The sequence below is a fragment of the Carya illinoinensis genome, chromosome 7, assembly GCF_018687715.1.
Source record: "Carya illinoinensis cultivar Pawnee chromosome 7, C.illinoinensisPawnee_v1, whole genome shotgun sequence".
NCBI classification, from domain to species: domain Eukaryota; kingdom Viridiplantae; phylum Streptophyta; class Magnoliopsida; order Fagales; family Juglandaceae; genus Carya; species Carya illinoinensis.
The window spans coordinates 16,002,740-16,018,102 of record NC_056758.1 but is presented as its reverse complement, the minus strand read 5'-3'; the positions used below and the strand labels follow the sequence as shown (position 1 = coordinate 16,018,102).

General features: G+C 35.2%; 2 protein-coding genes across 2 annotated transcripts; one reads left to right on the top strand and one right to left on the bottom strand.

The window, feature by feature from the left end:
• Positions 1–5,517: 5,517 nt before the first annotated feature.
• Positions 5,518–7,182, bottom strand: LOC122316205 (receptor-like protein kinase FERONIA). Its single transcript, XM_043132739.1, has one exon. It carries the CDS (start codon positions 7,180–7,182, stop codon positions 5,518–5,520), a length of 1,665 nt encoding a protein of 554 aa, XP_042988673.1.
• Positions 7,183–7,554: 372 nt separating this feature from the next.
• LOC122315597 lies at positions 7,555–11,526 on the top strand. The gene is made up of 3 exons (XM_043131600.1): positions 7,555–7,685; positions 10,389–10,514; positions 11,218–11,526. Exons 1-3 carry the CDS (start codon positions 7,656–7,658, stop codon positions 11,431–11,433), a joined length of 372 nt encoding a protein of 123 aa, XP_042987534.1. The 5' UTR covers positions 7,555–7,655; the 3' UTR covers positions 11,434–11,526.
• Positions 11,527–15,363: the final 3,837 nt, after the last annotated feature.

Sequence of the window (15,363 nt, the reverse complement as noted above, 5' to 3'; positions counted from 1 at the left end):
CTCTAACTTCAGAAAGTTTGTAAGTTAACCTCTAATTTGTACATAATTTATTTATGAATTATTGATAAATGTCATATTCATTATATAAATTTCATTTTGAGCATGAAACATAACATTGTGCATTTGATTAATTGTTCACATGACATATGCAATTTTTCTACCATATGAGTATATTATGTGAAATTGTCATCTCACACTTCACAAACATGTCATGAAAAACATTTTCAAGCATAACATGGAAATATAAATTTTGTCACAACCCTAAAGGGTAGAATGAGGAATTATCCTACTAGAACTCTTTTGTCTACTCTAAAGTGAGTAACAATGGAGTGGTAAATACTTGAGTTGATAAAGAACAGTCAATGAGTTTCGAATGAATTATTTTTAAAGAATACCGGAGCGAAGTCAATTTTATGGTGCCTAAGACTGATGGGTGCATATGTTATGATGTTTTGTTATGTTACCAAGGCATTGAGAACAAGCTACAGATAATGTAGTTTTAATATGAGTTGTATTATGGTCACCAGCAGGTATTCACAGTGCATATGAGGAACTGTGATGATACTATATGTTAAGATGTTAATGTTAATGATAGTTTTAATGATGAGGAAAGGTTATATTTTTTTAAAGATGAAATGGAAAATGTTCTCTGTAAAAAAATGTGCATCAAAATGTCTTGGTATGGCTTGAAAGAATTTTTGAAAAGAGCTAGATGGGAGACTAATATAGATTTCCTTGCATGCATTCATGTCATATTTATCATATGTAATGCATAATTTATCTTTGATTGTTAACTTATTGAAATTTTAAGAAATCTCACTATGATAGTCCCACTACCATTCCCTTCAAAATGATAGAAGTTGTATCAGTATCAAAGGAGACAGACTAGGATGGATCAATGGATACAATTGGTTGAGGAGGAGTCAGACCTTGAACAAAGATTATATTAGATTATTATGTTTATAGGAATAAACTCTTCATACCTTGGAGGGTATGAAAGAGTTGATCTAACCGTTGAGACTTGATTTTAAGTAGTTGTATTCAGGATGTGCTACCTTTAAGTTTGAACTTGATAATTATTAATGTAATTGGGATGTTTAGTTCATTCCAACACAAGTTTTATTTTAGTCACCTTTATTCCACTACGATTATTACATACTTCTAGTTGAATACTAGGATGTATTATATATTAATTGTCATGAACGGAGGTATGTAATCATGTGTTGCATGTCCTTATGCTCTAAGTCTCCGTTACATCCAAAGCGATAACCTGGGGCGTCACAATAATGAATAAATAATTCACATGATTGTTCATAGATTTGGCACAATTCCCATTTATTTTGATTAGTAAGAATTTTTAACAGTCATTTGGAGTTGGTTTATTTCACTTTTTATTTTTATTTTTTTTTTCTCATTTCTTTTCCTTTTCTTCATTCACAATCCTCATTCACTAGAATTTTGCCCAATCTCGCCTACTTTCACGTATGTCAAACTGACACTCATTTTTCACTTGATTGCCTGTTTCTTGCCTTTCACTCTTACCTTCACTGGTAACTTTGCATTTTATTTCAACACTTTGCACTTTCTTTTCATGTGTGCATTCTGTCTTTTCACTGTAACTAATTATGTTACCCTAGTGCCAACTCTGACACTCTAGGTCTAGGTGGAATCTCAATGCCACAAATTCTATTATTTCCTCTAGACTTTATGTGCTCCATTATCGACAATAGCAATCTTTGAGTTGATAAAAAACTTTAGCTTTTGAGCAAGTTGCTCGAGATTATTGATGACCATCACGAGCAAAGAAGTCGAGTAGGTATGCTCAAGCATTCTGAGCAAGCACGCCAAGCAAGAATACCAACCAAGTATATCAAGCAAGCACACCGAGCAAGTATACCTAGCAATATGCTCGGTCATTCCGAGCAAGTGTTTCGAACAACATACTAGGCCATTCTAGCAAGTATGCTCAAACATTTGTTGTGCTTTAATGCTCGGTATTTTAAATTTTCGAGCTTATTCCTAGTCAAAACTCCGACTCTCGACGTGTCATTTTATACATGTAAAATAAAAGATAATAATTTTCAAAAATTAAAATTTATAGAGTAATTATTATATATCTTAATTTCAAAGCAATATTTAACATTGAAGATGTAGATTTTAATTTAATAATTAATATTTTGGGCTCCTCCTTCGCTCTAGAAACCAACTCTAAACCAAACATGCGCATAAAGCTCCGCCCCTTCCTCCTCCTCCCTCTCTCCTTCATTTCCCTAGTTTTTTCCCTTTCTTTTTTCAATTTTTTGGTTTTAAAGGTCAAAGTAGAGCGAAATGTTGATTTGTTGCTCTCTGGTTTCCAAAGGCCATCATGTGTCCCATCACAAGATTTACAATGCACCGATTCTTCATATGGATGAAAAAGTCCACTGTATGGATTGGCGCGTGAGAAACACGCACGATTCAATGGGTTTCATGCGCCTCTGCTAGGGGAGCATAGCTGCCGCTAGGTGCGGCTTTTCTGGGACCAGGGCTTTCGATTTTTTTAGACCCGACCTCCCGCCATAATTTTAGGGCAGCATGTGTCCCCCACGCAACACAACAATTTCTTAATTTTTTTTTAAAATTTTTGATTTCCTGCAAGGTAGAAAACACAGATCTACATTTGTTATTTTTTCATGTAATCTGTGTTTTCTGTCATTTACTTTGTTTTAGGTTATTGAAAAAAAAAAAAAAAAAAAAAACACACACACACACACACACACACATTTTCTCTAAGACGTTGGTTCCTAGAGTGTGTCCCCAACTCTGTCTTAAATAGAGTGTGGAGTTTGTACCCTCTGTCTTCAGATAGAGTGGGTGTTTGTAAACTCTTTTTTAGAATATAATGCTATCTCTCAGACGGTTTGTCTGTAGAGAATTACAGCAACGGACAAGACTAAGTCAATACACAAAGATTTTTGTGTATTGGGGAGCGTTAAAAATTTTTGTTAGCTTGGATGTATGTTTCAAGTCAGTTTGTAATGTCTGTTATGAATGAATGAAGTGTATTTTATCCTTAAAAAACAAAAATTTACCTCTAATGGGTTCTTTCTCTAGCTAGTATTTATTTAATCTAGCTGCTTCTTCTTCGATTTCTTTTTCTTTAGATATACGGTCCATGAGATGAAACTTTAGGATATCAAGAATTTCTAAAATAAAAAATGATGATAAAAGGTTTGATGTTCCAGCAGCAACAGATGCAACAGCTAGTTGCGGAGGAAAACATGCCTAAAATCATCTCAACTCATCCTATTTCATCTCATTTAATTATTATAATTTTTTAAAATTTTTAAACAAAATACAATAAACAGTTCAACTTTTTCAAATCTTAAAATAAAAATAATATGTTAATAATATTTTATTCAACTTTTATCTTATCTCACCTCATTATTTAAACCAGAACTAATATAAATTAGAAGGTCTTGCAAGGTTGAATAAAGAAATTATAAAAAATAAAAAATAAAAAGATTTTGGGGAGCTAAAATAAAAAATTATTCTTGCAAACTCAAATCTATTATCTTTAAGACCACTTGGAGCGAAGTAGTTAAACTTTTGCAAAATTCACTTTTTCTATTTTAACCGGCGCCTTTTCAAAATTATGATATAACAAACTGTTTATAAATAAATATATAAATATATAAATATTTCTTTACTATATTTAAATATTTATTTTTATTCTTCTTTTATATTATTTTAATCTCATGAGAACATGAAGGATTCTTGTAAGGGTTCGTTTGGTTATATAAATCATCTCATCTCATTTCATTATTAAGTTTTCGAAACTTCTATACAAAAATATAATAAACAATTTAATTTTTTTAAATTTTAAAATAAAAATTATATTCTAATAATATTTTATTCAATTTTTAACTCTCTATCTCATTTGTATAACCAAACGATACCTTAGATTCCTTCTACCGGTAACTTTATGGTACCGATAGTTTGGATTGACAAATGCAAATGTACTTTTTTTATTTTTTTGTTCTTATTTTAATTATTTTTTATACATCTTTAATCATTTTTAAAAACTAAAAAAAATACAAATTCACTAATAATTATTTTCTTAAATATTAAATATATAAAAATAAAAATAACAATCAGTCAATTTTTTCGATCACTTTTATTTATCTAATTAGTATTTTCCTTCTTCTTAAGCCACGTATACTTAAAAAAACACACATAAAAACATTATAATTTGAAACGATTATATTTTCTCCAACATCCATATCCATATTCTCGAGGGTCATGATTTCTTTCAACGATCATATCTGACGGTTATAATCTTCCAACGGTTATATTCTCTATTGATGATATTATTTCAATGATGTTTATTACTCATCATATCTACACATTACTTTTTTAATCTAATTCTTTTACTCATTATCTATATATCAAATATTTGGTACAAGAAAAGAAAGTGTGACGTGTGGTGTGTAGAGATGATAAATAAAATTTTTCTATTTCAATTTTCAAATTGCTGATGAGCATATTCTTTCGGTATAAAATCACTCAAGTTTTTTCATCAGTTTTATTTACTTCAATGCAATATCCTTTTCAGATTAAAACTTATTTTGTACCAGAGGATCATTCCCTTTTTTGCAAAATAGCACTTCTTGATTCATACTTCACAAACAATTATAGATATGTAGACAACTTTTGATGGAAGAAGAAAGATGAACCTCGTGTTGTTGTTCTAAACGATCCTGATCGTGCACATTCATTAGGTATGATCTAATGGAAGCTCACCAAAATCTTATTTCACAACTTTTGATTAAAATGGAAATGGTTATGGATGCCTTAGTTTTTCTTCCCTACAGAAGAGATTATCGTTATGCTTATAATGCTTGCAAATGGTATTATAGCTAATTTTATGAATGAATATTTGAATACCGAACTTTATATTACAAATCATCTATATATAAATCATTAATATCAAACTATATAAGAGCATGTTCGAGAACACTATTATTTAGAAACAATTTATTATCATTTGTAAACCATTAACTACTATTGAAAAGAGAGTATAATCAAATCATAGCGTATGGACCCCTAACCGGAAAATGCAGCCACAAGAGATAAATTAAAAGGTAATGCTACGTACCGTCGTTGAGTGTGTAAATATCGTACAATCGTTTAAAAAAAAAAAAGTGAAATTCGCGATTAAAAGATTTAATTTTTTTTATATAAATTTGGTATTAATTTATTTTTTTTAAAAGATTATACAATATTTATACAACTACGATTATAAATATCATTATTCTAAATAAGTTTAAAATCGACAAAACATGATTCTCTTTGGGAGAAAAAAGAGTCTAAGTGATAATGAGAAATTACTCAGCAAAAGAAAATTAAACTAATATTCTTCATAAACACAAAATACTATTTATAATTTTATGTCTGGAGTAAAATGAGTTGCTTCCGTAATGGTCATGGTTGATCTGTCCCAAGAGAGAGAAACTAGTCCCAGCCATGCAGTACCCATCAGTAGGGTCGGAGTCCTTGACTCTCTTCTCCATCTTGAATGTCCTGAATTTGGGATTCCGCGGCATAATAAATCGGACGACTCAGAGCTACCCACAGAGACGATCTACAAGTCTTTGTTGACTTGGTCGTCGAGAGCGAAAACGGACCCCTCCAAGTTGTCCAGTCGGTGGAGCACGACAAATTCTTCTCCTTCTTACCCGTCCGGAAAATCAAGAACCCGAGAATCGAAGCCATAATTAATCCGGTTACTCCACCAGCAGCAACGAAAATGGTTGTTCTTCTACTGTTCTTTGAGTTCGTCGATTGTTTTGGTGGCTCAATCGTCGGAGGGGTCACCAGAATTGGGTCGGGGTTGGGTCCGGCGAGATTGCCGTTGGAAGAGTCGCTTATTTTGAAGATTTCGATGCCGTTCATGATTGCATCTTGGTAAGAAGTCATCCACCTCCGCGGTTCTGCTCCTATAGCAATGTAGAGGTTCACCTTCTTGTCTCTTTCTTTAGTGAATATCGGAACGGCGTAGTCTTTATATACGGGCACACCATTTCCACCACTCCAGAGAATCACGTCGGCATCTTTCTCAGCGGTTTGATTTGCTATGAAAATACGGAACCTTCTGTCGGACGGCTGGACAATCTCTGGCTGAAACTCGCAAAAGTGTAGCCTTATGAAATAATAAAATCCAGAATCAACGGGGAATTCCCAAGTTAGATTGTAGCTCAAGTTGATATCCGTGTCGTTCCCCAGAGTTCGGGCAGTCCGATAGACATATTCCGGTGCAGCGTACGCAGGTACTGTGGCAAAGCTTAGATTGATGGTGTCGTTGAAAGGTAGAAAAAGTACGTTATATTCTTTCAAGTACTTGTCATCCTGGCTCCAACCCCGAAACATTCCGGTGTCTTCAGTGGGTGAGATGGAGCGCCCTCCAACATTGAATCTGTATACTGTCTCGAGAGCAGTGCTGTTCTTGATGCTGTACAGGTTGTGCTGGCCGATAAAAGAAAAACCTTGATCCTCCGCCCGAGTGTAATAGAGATTTGGAGGCATCGATACGATTTCAATCCCGTTGATAAAAGCATAGGAATCAGAAACGGTCGGAGATGGAGTGAAGGTTATGTTCAACCTCTGATCCTCCTCAATGTTGACACAGTATTCTCTGAATATGGTATCGCCGGAATCCCCATCAGCATCTGCCGTGAGTGAAGCGTTGAAGTTGCTAAGAAGAGTAAAAGGACCAGCTCTGACGGAGAAGAGGGCTTTAGAGCGATCAAAGTCGGAGTACGAAGCTGGGTAAAAGTATAGTCGAATGAACTTTTGTCCTGCGGTGACGGGGAAATCGTAGGTGAACGTGGAGAGAGAGATGCGAGCTGTGGCAAAGGGCACTTGGGCAGCAGTGGGGGACTGTCTAGCTGCGATAAGAGTCAGAGATGCGTGGTTGTTCAGCGATTGTTCAAGAGGGAGGAATTTTGAATTAGCGTCTCCAATCCAGGTCCGACCATCTAAGGCAGTTGAATTGCCAAAGGAGCCACAATTGAGGAGAATTTGGTCGATGGATGTGTAAGGAGACGACGATTCAACGGAGACCGTGCAGATAAGGTGGTGCAGCAAGAAGAAGAAGACAAGGTAGAGAGGTGTAAAAGGAGGTAGGGGGAAGGAATTCCACATCGATGCAGAGAGAAGCAAGTGAGAAGATCAGGCAACAGAAAAGAGTTTTTCCTTTCTCTGGTTTCTATGGGTAGGGGGAGAACGCCAATTGAGGGTTATCATAACAAAGGGTCAATACTTGCAACGTTATCTGCAACTGGTGGCAAGCCGGATCCTTGACCTAAAAGGCTATAAAAAACTGTGACCCAGAAGACTTCACGCGTTAATATGTGGACCCTACACTAAAGTAATTTGCACTGCATAATTGAGACCTGGAAGCCAAGCAATTTGTCCTACGTCTTTGGAGGAAAGGGACCCTTTGGCCTTTGTTGTGTGGTGTCGGCCATCATTTGGAAATTTATCTTCATCTAAGAATACAAGTTCGCATTTGTGAATGTTCAATCCGAGCATGTTTTTTCAACAAGGTGAAACTACTTTCACTGGCCTTCAAGCGGGGGTGGGCATTTCCTCTCAAAGTCTACCTCAAACAGTTAATGATGCGGCTACCTAAAATCAAAGTTCAGGTTTGGGCTCCATATTTTTTTAACGTTTTTTAATATATATTTTCCTTAAATTTTCAACTTCATTTAAGAAATATTTTAAATCCAAAAAATTAAAAATTATTGCGTGCTTTAAAATTTGTTTAATATGTAATAGATATATACTGATTCTCTTAATTCGAAAGACCCACACTGATTACAAGTCTGCGCCAAGCAACAACACAACAATCTATCATAAATACATATGGACTAAAAATGTACTAAACTAAGCAATGAAGGACTACAAATTTAGTATGTAGTCAAGAGAATCCAAAAAATTGCTCCATGCCCAGCAACTCTTTGCCACTGAAAACTTCAATGTTCTAGGCGCCAGACCATTCTTGCGCTGCCACGATGATTTTAGAGACTGCTCCAATTAAGGTGCCTGCACATGAAGAACTCTTTTCATGGATGATTTATTGGGAGCAACCACATTAGTAATAGCTTCCTTGAGAGTCACAGGTACCTCTGGGTGATTTGAGTTGGGATGGATAAAACAAAGATATATATATATACATTTATGCACTACACCTTATTTTACTCCCTTCTATCTTCTCATATAGATGATATCTTTGTTCTCTGGATCAATGATTTATTACCCGTTTAATTGTGTTTTCAAGGTAAAAGCTCCGTCTCTATTTGGAATTGTTTTGTTTTTCCTTAGATTGGTTTTTGTTTTTTCCCTTTTATGCTTCCCAGTTTGGAATTTATAACTCCAAATCCAATTTGGAAGTGAACTTGTTGAAGTTGATAGCACAAAAAAAAAAAAAAAAAAAAAAAAATATTAATGCAGTGAAAAGAAGCAGGGATTAAGGAATTAGAGTTATTAGAGAAGGTGGCAACAAAAAAAGACCATACAAACCTGATATTCTGATTTCAGTTCAGAAAAATAATGGATGGCACATGCTGGGCTTTGAAGAAACCCTCTCCTTCAAGTCTAAGTTTGAATGTCCTTGGCATCCAACGTATCTCCAGTTCCTGAAGGGTAGAGACAAACCTTAATCCATCTGGAACCATCTTCATTCAACTTGATGCAGTTTGAAATCTTCAAATGGTGAAGACTGGGCATGGCACCTGACTCAACTGTCCACTCCTCCAAATTGAGCAAGCCACGTAGGAGTAAAGATTCTAGTTTAGGAAAACCATTTTCCAAGCAGACCATCTGCTTCCCTACAAAAACTTCCCATCCACTTAAGACCCTCAAGTTAGGCAGCTTCCTGGTGTTGGCATTACGTCTTCCACTAGGCTGGATCCCCACAAAGTTAACTTGGTAAGGTTCCAAGGAAATTTGTGCCAATCTGGTAGCTTCTCTCTCCATCCTTCTATGTGCAGCTTCCAAGGACGAGGACATCCTTGCACTACTTGTTGTATATCTATTACCTTACGAGGGAATGAAAGCAATCCAGCCTTCATGGACAAGGACTGAAAGTTACATAATTTTTTGTTGGGGTGATTGACGATTGCCCTGAACTCGTGGAAGTGTCTTGAGTCATTCAGCACCAATTTTCTAAGATTGGTCAAATGAAGATCTCTTAGGTCACATTTGTTTACTTCCATAGGCAATTTAGTATGCTTAGAGACCTTGAATCTAGAAACCATTGATGATCTGGGCTGGGAATCAACTGTAGAATTACCAGATGCTATATGGAAGATGGAAAAATGAACCAATCTTCCTATTGAGTACTTCTACAGTTACCAAAGTTTTGTCCCGAACTGCTGTGCCGACTGAAGTGTCATGCTACGTGGCATGCCACGTAATTTATTTATTTATTTTTTTTAAAAAAGGAAAATTGATTTGAAATTTAAATCCCGGGGGGGTGGGGGGGGGGGGGGGGGGGGTTAGGTTATCTATAATGGGTATCAAGAGCAGCCCTCAATTTCCGGCGTCGCCTCCGGCTCCCCTCCATCCAGCTTCGCTTCCCCAGAAATCCGAATGGTAAATTTTCACCTCCCCCACTGTCCTTAAACTTCCTCACCTGCTGTGTTTTGGGTGCTTATGTTCTGCTGATCATGCAATTGATCAAGCTTTGGTTTCATGGGTTTGGCTTGCCATTGAACATGTTCTCTGGCTTTTTGGGCTTCACAACAACAGGCAAAACATGTTTTGGAAGTCCGATCGAGGCCAAGAGAACAACAGGAATTTGTTTGGGGAAAAATATAAATATACATTTGGAATTGGCCACTGTGCTTTTTAGTAGGAATTTGCATCTTTAACCCTGCTCGTTAAAAGCCTTTTTAGTAGTAATTTTGTAATCAATATTAGGTAAAAACTGGAAGATGAATTAGTGAAAAAAATGGGGCATTTATATTTAGATTTGTTGACTTCTTTGTATTTCTCTGTTTATTGGTATATTATAATCATAATATAAACATAATAACTCTAAACACACCTTCTTCTTGGAATCTTGCGCTTTTGTTTCAATTAGTTGACACCCTGCCCCCATTATGATATGGCTCAAAACAAATGGCTTGTTCTCAATGTCATAAGGTTGTTTGATGAATTAGAAATCCTATCACATTTACTTCTTGGTGTAGTTTTTTCACACTGCAAGCATTGTAAGGTTAAGCATGAGAAGTTGGACTTGAGTTTACTCCATAAAGGCCCTTGGTCTCTGTTTGATATAGTTGATTGAAAGAGGCAGTAGATGTGTGAAATTCACAGAGCATATGGGGCTTTTATCCGTCTAGGTTTGGCAGTTGGATAAGTTTTCTTCTTACATTGCATTTGCTTCTGTTTCTCTGGAAGAAAGTTTTTGGACTTCATTAACACCAGCTTTCTATACTTCCCTCGCATGGGCTGCTTCTTACTCACAGGTATTTTAAACTACACTATGGTATAACATATTTTTATTGTGTTGGTTCTTTTAATATATTTTTTTTATGCCACTCACAGTACACATCTAATCAAGTATACACAAAGGAGGCTCTTCATATTAGACCGACTGCTCCTTCAATGAATGTTGTGTCGACTTTAAATATGGTTGCTTTTTCATTTTTTAAAGGATAGTAGTGACTTTTTGTTCATTTAGGATTGCATCTCTCGGACCAGGATGATGATCCGAGACATTATTTCTAAATGATGCAGTTTTGGTGAAGATGATTAAATATTGGTGGAAATAACTGTGTTTTTGGTGGTGTGTTATTGGTGGAGATGGCTATTTATGGGAGAAGTATTAATGGTGGAGATGACATATTTTTTGTGCAGATGACATATTTTTGGTGGAGATGACATATTTTTTTGTCTCCATAAACATGTGGATATTGTAAATTGTAGACATTGTGGCCATGGCACCGATCCTGTAATGCATATTTATTAGATGATAACATTATTTATTAAATGGTAGTAGTTTTTTTTCCTGATGAGTGTTTGATTGTTATATGGAAGATTTTTGGAATGGTACCATTCATCAGCTATTGTAAAAGTTACATTTTTTGGTTTTCAGAATTTATTTGTCTTACTGAGAATTGCTGTTGATTCTTGGTTCGATTATTTTCCCTCTCTGATGTTGCAAAACAGATTGAGGAAAATTGTGATCTCTGCTCTGCAAGGAGTGATGGCAGCTGGCATGAGAAATTTGGGAACAGTATAAATTCTAAACTGAATGAACCCCAAACCCAGACATTTCTGGCATGTCTTCGTAAGATGCATTGCAGCCACAAGACAGAAGTGGTACTTATCCACATGACACCTCTTTTTTTGGATAAAAATTATACCCATCTTATCGGGATTTGAGGAAATCTGTGGAAAATAGGTGATTACAAATTTGTTAATACTTTTGATTGATAAAATCACATTCAAAAAATCTTTTTGATTGAAAAAATTGAGCTTCGCTAGATTCCCTTTTTTCCTGAAAGCTGAGAGGGCAGTGACATCTGGAACAAAGGAAATAGTAGCTGTTTCATACAAAGAGTGACATGCGAGTAAAATTAAAAGGCTGAAAATTAAGCCAAAAAGAATAAACTTAATACAAAATCCTAAACAAATTACGTCTTCATTACATTGTTTTCACAGAATTTTCCAAAATAAAATCCTAAACAAAGTACCCATAACATTGAAATTATTATAACTAAATTGACACTCAAGTTTTCTCTTGTGCCTTTCAGTTTCTATTTCTTGTCGATATCAAAATATTTCAATATTCATTTCTAGTTGTATTTTTTGAAGTTCGGTTTTTAGTCGATTGATTATCTTTTCACTATAGGGTGGTATTTCCATATCATACCAACCAAAAAAAACCCGAAAAAATGCCTTGCCTGCAAAATCGAAGAACACATATTAGCTAACCAAGACCATCAATAACTGCTTAGCAAACAACAGTACCAATAATTCGTATAGTTACTCTGAGCAGTACCATAACTTCAAAAAACTATTATCATAACGGTATGATCATACTTATCCTTAATTCGTTTGGTCTCTCTGATCATAAGTGTCATGAATGTTATGATAAGTAGTGAGTACTGTGTGCGCGCATTAACATGGCTATTAAATAAAGGAAAAGACTAAACATTATTTTTTTGATTGTTTTAGAACTGTTATATGTTTGTTTCGGAGTAATTGTCGGGAACTCCACCCCTTCTTCATGTATCATTTTGCCTAATTTAATGAATATGTTTGCTTAAAAAATAAATAAATAAATAAATAAAAAGAAAAAAAAAAAAGAAAAAAAGAAAAGAAAGAAAATTATATCTCCCTATGCTGCATTCTTCCTAAAGGTATTGCTGACCAACGCGTGCATCATGTGTTGAGTCATGGTCAACAAAACACGAGATATCTGCCATGATCTACAAATTAAAAGAATACAATCAAGCCAACAACTAGTGAACGTGATCTATAGCTTTATCAAAAAGCCCTGGACTGCTCCTTTTTTTTCCCCCTTCTTTATTCACATTTTATTTTCCCTACTCTCATACGCATCTTTCGTCTGTGTCTTTGTACATATATAAGAGTTTAACCAGTATTACCATTACCAGTTAAATAGTACTTAAAGATCAGGATAAGATGGTAGATCGAGACAATACGTAAAAGAGATTACTAGTGCAGAAGATTAACCCTTCATTTGATTCTGAAGACATTTATAGCAGGAGCTAAGGCATATTATGCATTATAAACTCATAGCACATACAACATGTCTAATCTCGCCCGATGGCATTGAATCCATGGTTTCTAAACTGGCTGACTTTGTATAGATTGAAATCAAGTTAGCCCCAAACCAAATTCCAGAGACCAAAAACTAGCCCAAGTTGGCCCCAAATTCGCACTATGAAAAGTTAAAAAAGTCTATACACTTGCTTCTTTCTTAGTAAAAATACCGACCGCTTTGCTTCTTCTGTAAAGTGAATGTGCAGTAATATAATACAAATATTTTATGATTCATGCTTTCCTAAATTAAACTGTTTTTCTCCACTTAAAATGCATCATATAACTTCCTAAATGCATGCCAAATTGCCAATGTATTTCAAGTTAAATACTTTCCTAAATTTTAATCCAATTTTATAAAACTAAACTGTTTATCTCCACTTCAAATACATTCTTTAATTTCCTAAAGGCCAAATTGCCAATGGCACAAGTTGAATTCTTTCTTAAATTTTAATCTAATTTTAGAAAACTAAACTGTTTTTTCCTCTTTATATACATTCTATAATTTTATATACTACTATAATCCTAAGGCCATTTCAAAAGACAATTTCATAAACTACTTTGCATTCTAGTTGGATTTTCAAGGCTCGATTGAGCTATCGCATTGAGCATGATTCATATCTTAGCAAACATAAATCCATAGAATAATTCAAGGGACAATTCATGCACCAAAAATTAAAACAAAGAAGAAATTACATGATAAATAGACATAGAGTAACAACCTTGATTTTTACGTGAGAAAACCCAGACCATGGTTGGATGGAGATCTGCACCACGGTAACAATCAGCGTCAACGGTAGGCTCAGTGGTGACGGGGTTGGCCTCAGGCTTTAAGTAGGGGTATCAAATCGTATTAACAGGTCGTGTTCGTGTCATGTCAAAGTATGTATATTATACTATATAGATCAACCCTAACCTGACCCGTTAAGCTTATCTTATCAAAATCTCAAACCTTAACATGACCCATTAACATAACAGGTCAGGTCGTGTCAACCCGTTTTGAACCATTAGTGAATATTACTAAATAGGTTAACATGACACAATACAACCTGTTTCAAATTGTTTATGTAAATAAATTGAATAGGCCCAAAATTAACTCGTTTCATCTTATTAAATTTAGTATAATTTTAAATAAATATTAAAATCACAATATTTATAAAAATTATAAAACTAATTACAAGTCTAAAATTACAATCCAAACAATTAAAATATCGAAATTGAAATTCTAACAATTTTACTTTTAGGTATAAAGATATAATTGTAACTTTAACTTTCTTAACGTGTCATAACTGGTCAAAACAGGTTGACTTATTATCAACCTGTTAAGTAATTGTGTCTTAATGGGTCAACTTATTTTGATCCATACTCGTTAAGACTAAACTCTAACCCGCTATTATCGTATTATGTTCGTGTTGGGTTAACAGGTAATATAACATATTGCTACCCTTAACTTCGGAGAGTCCAACAGAGGGGATGTGGCAGAGCTCTTAGGATTTCAAATTTGGGAGAGGACGCCAGAGGGGTTTCAGGCTTTGGGATGGAGCAATAGTGGCTGTCACAAGTGCTTGGGGGCAGGCTCATGAAGAGGAGAAGGGTAATTAGTCTGTGTGTAGATTGGTAGCAGAAGGAAGGGTGGAGTTGCTGTAACGGTTTTAACTATCTGAATAGGCTATACAACTTGATTTCTAGTGTTCCGCTTTGATTCTTTGGCAAGTCATGCACCTTGCTATGAATTTTGCAATCTCTCTTTTCATATTATTCCACTAGAAACTCAATTTTATGTCTATGTACATTTTTATACTTCCAAGATGTACCAAATAAATAGATCAATGGGCTTAATCCAAAATGGTCTTCCTAATCTCTTCATCGTTAGAGATGCAAATCCTTCCTCGGTATGTTAGATTCCCTTCACTTCCCATTTTTGAAGTTCCATCTTTATTTGAACTAGCTGGGGGTCCCTCCCTTGAGCCTCCTTGGTGCGATTAGCAGGGGGTTGGGAAAATTAGGCTTGCCAACTCAAGATCTTTATAGCAAACACCACTGCTGCTAACTCAAGATCATGAGTAAGGTATTTTTTTTCATAGGGTTTTGGTTGCCTTGAGGTATAGGCGATCACTCTTCCATGTTGCATTAGTATGCATCCAAGCCCGCTCCTTGACGCGTCACTGTAATAGTGAATCCTCTGGTTCCCTCTGGGAGAGTTAGGTCAAGTCTCAATACTAATTGTTTTTTTAACTTTGAAAGTTGTCTTCACATGCATTGCTCCATATGATCCTTATATTCTTCTGTCAACATCGTCAGCGGAGTTAGGATCTTTGAAAAAATTTCCACGAACCTTCAGTAGTATCTAGCAAGTACGAGGAAGCTTCAGATTTCATAAACGCTGGTGGGTATCGCCCAATCAAATACTGCTTCTTTTTCTTTTCCTTGCTCACAGTCCCTGTTCACTACAATCTCGCCTACTTTCATCAATGCCTTCCTAGTACTCTTACTTCACCTTTACTCATCCGTTCCATGCCTTTCACT

Bases quoted from the DNA above. Each gene is read 5' to 3' on its own strand.
- LOC122315597 (XM_043131600.1), top strand. From the start codon at position 7,656: ATGATGCGGCTACCTAAAATCAAAGTTCAG. The intron at 7,686-10,388 runs GTTTGGGCTCCA...TTATCCGTCTAG, and splicing joins TACCTAAAATCAAAGTTCAG to GTTTGGCAGTTGGATAAGTT. The intron at 10,515-11,217 runs GTATTTTAAACT...GTTGCAAAACAG, and splicing joins GGGCTGCTTCTTACTCACAG to ATTGAGGAAAATTGTGATCT.
- LOC122316205 (XM_043132739.1), bottom strand. From the start codon at position 7,182: ATGTGGAATTCCTTCCCCCTACCTCCTTTTACACCTCTCTACCTTGTC.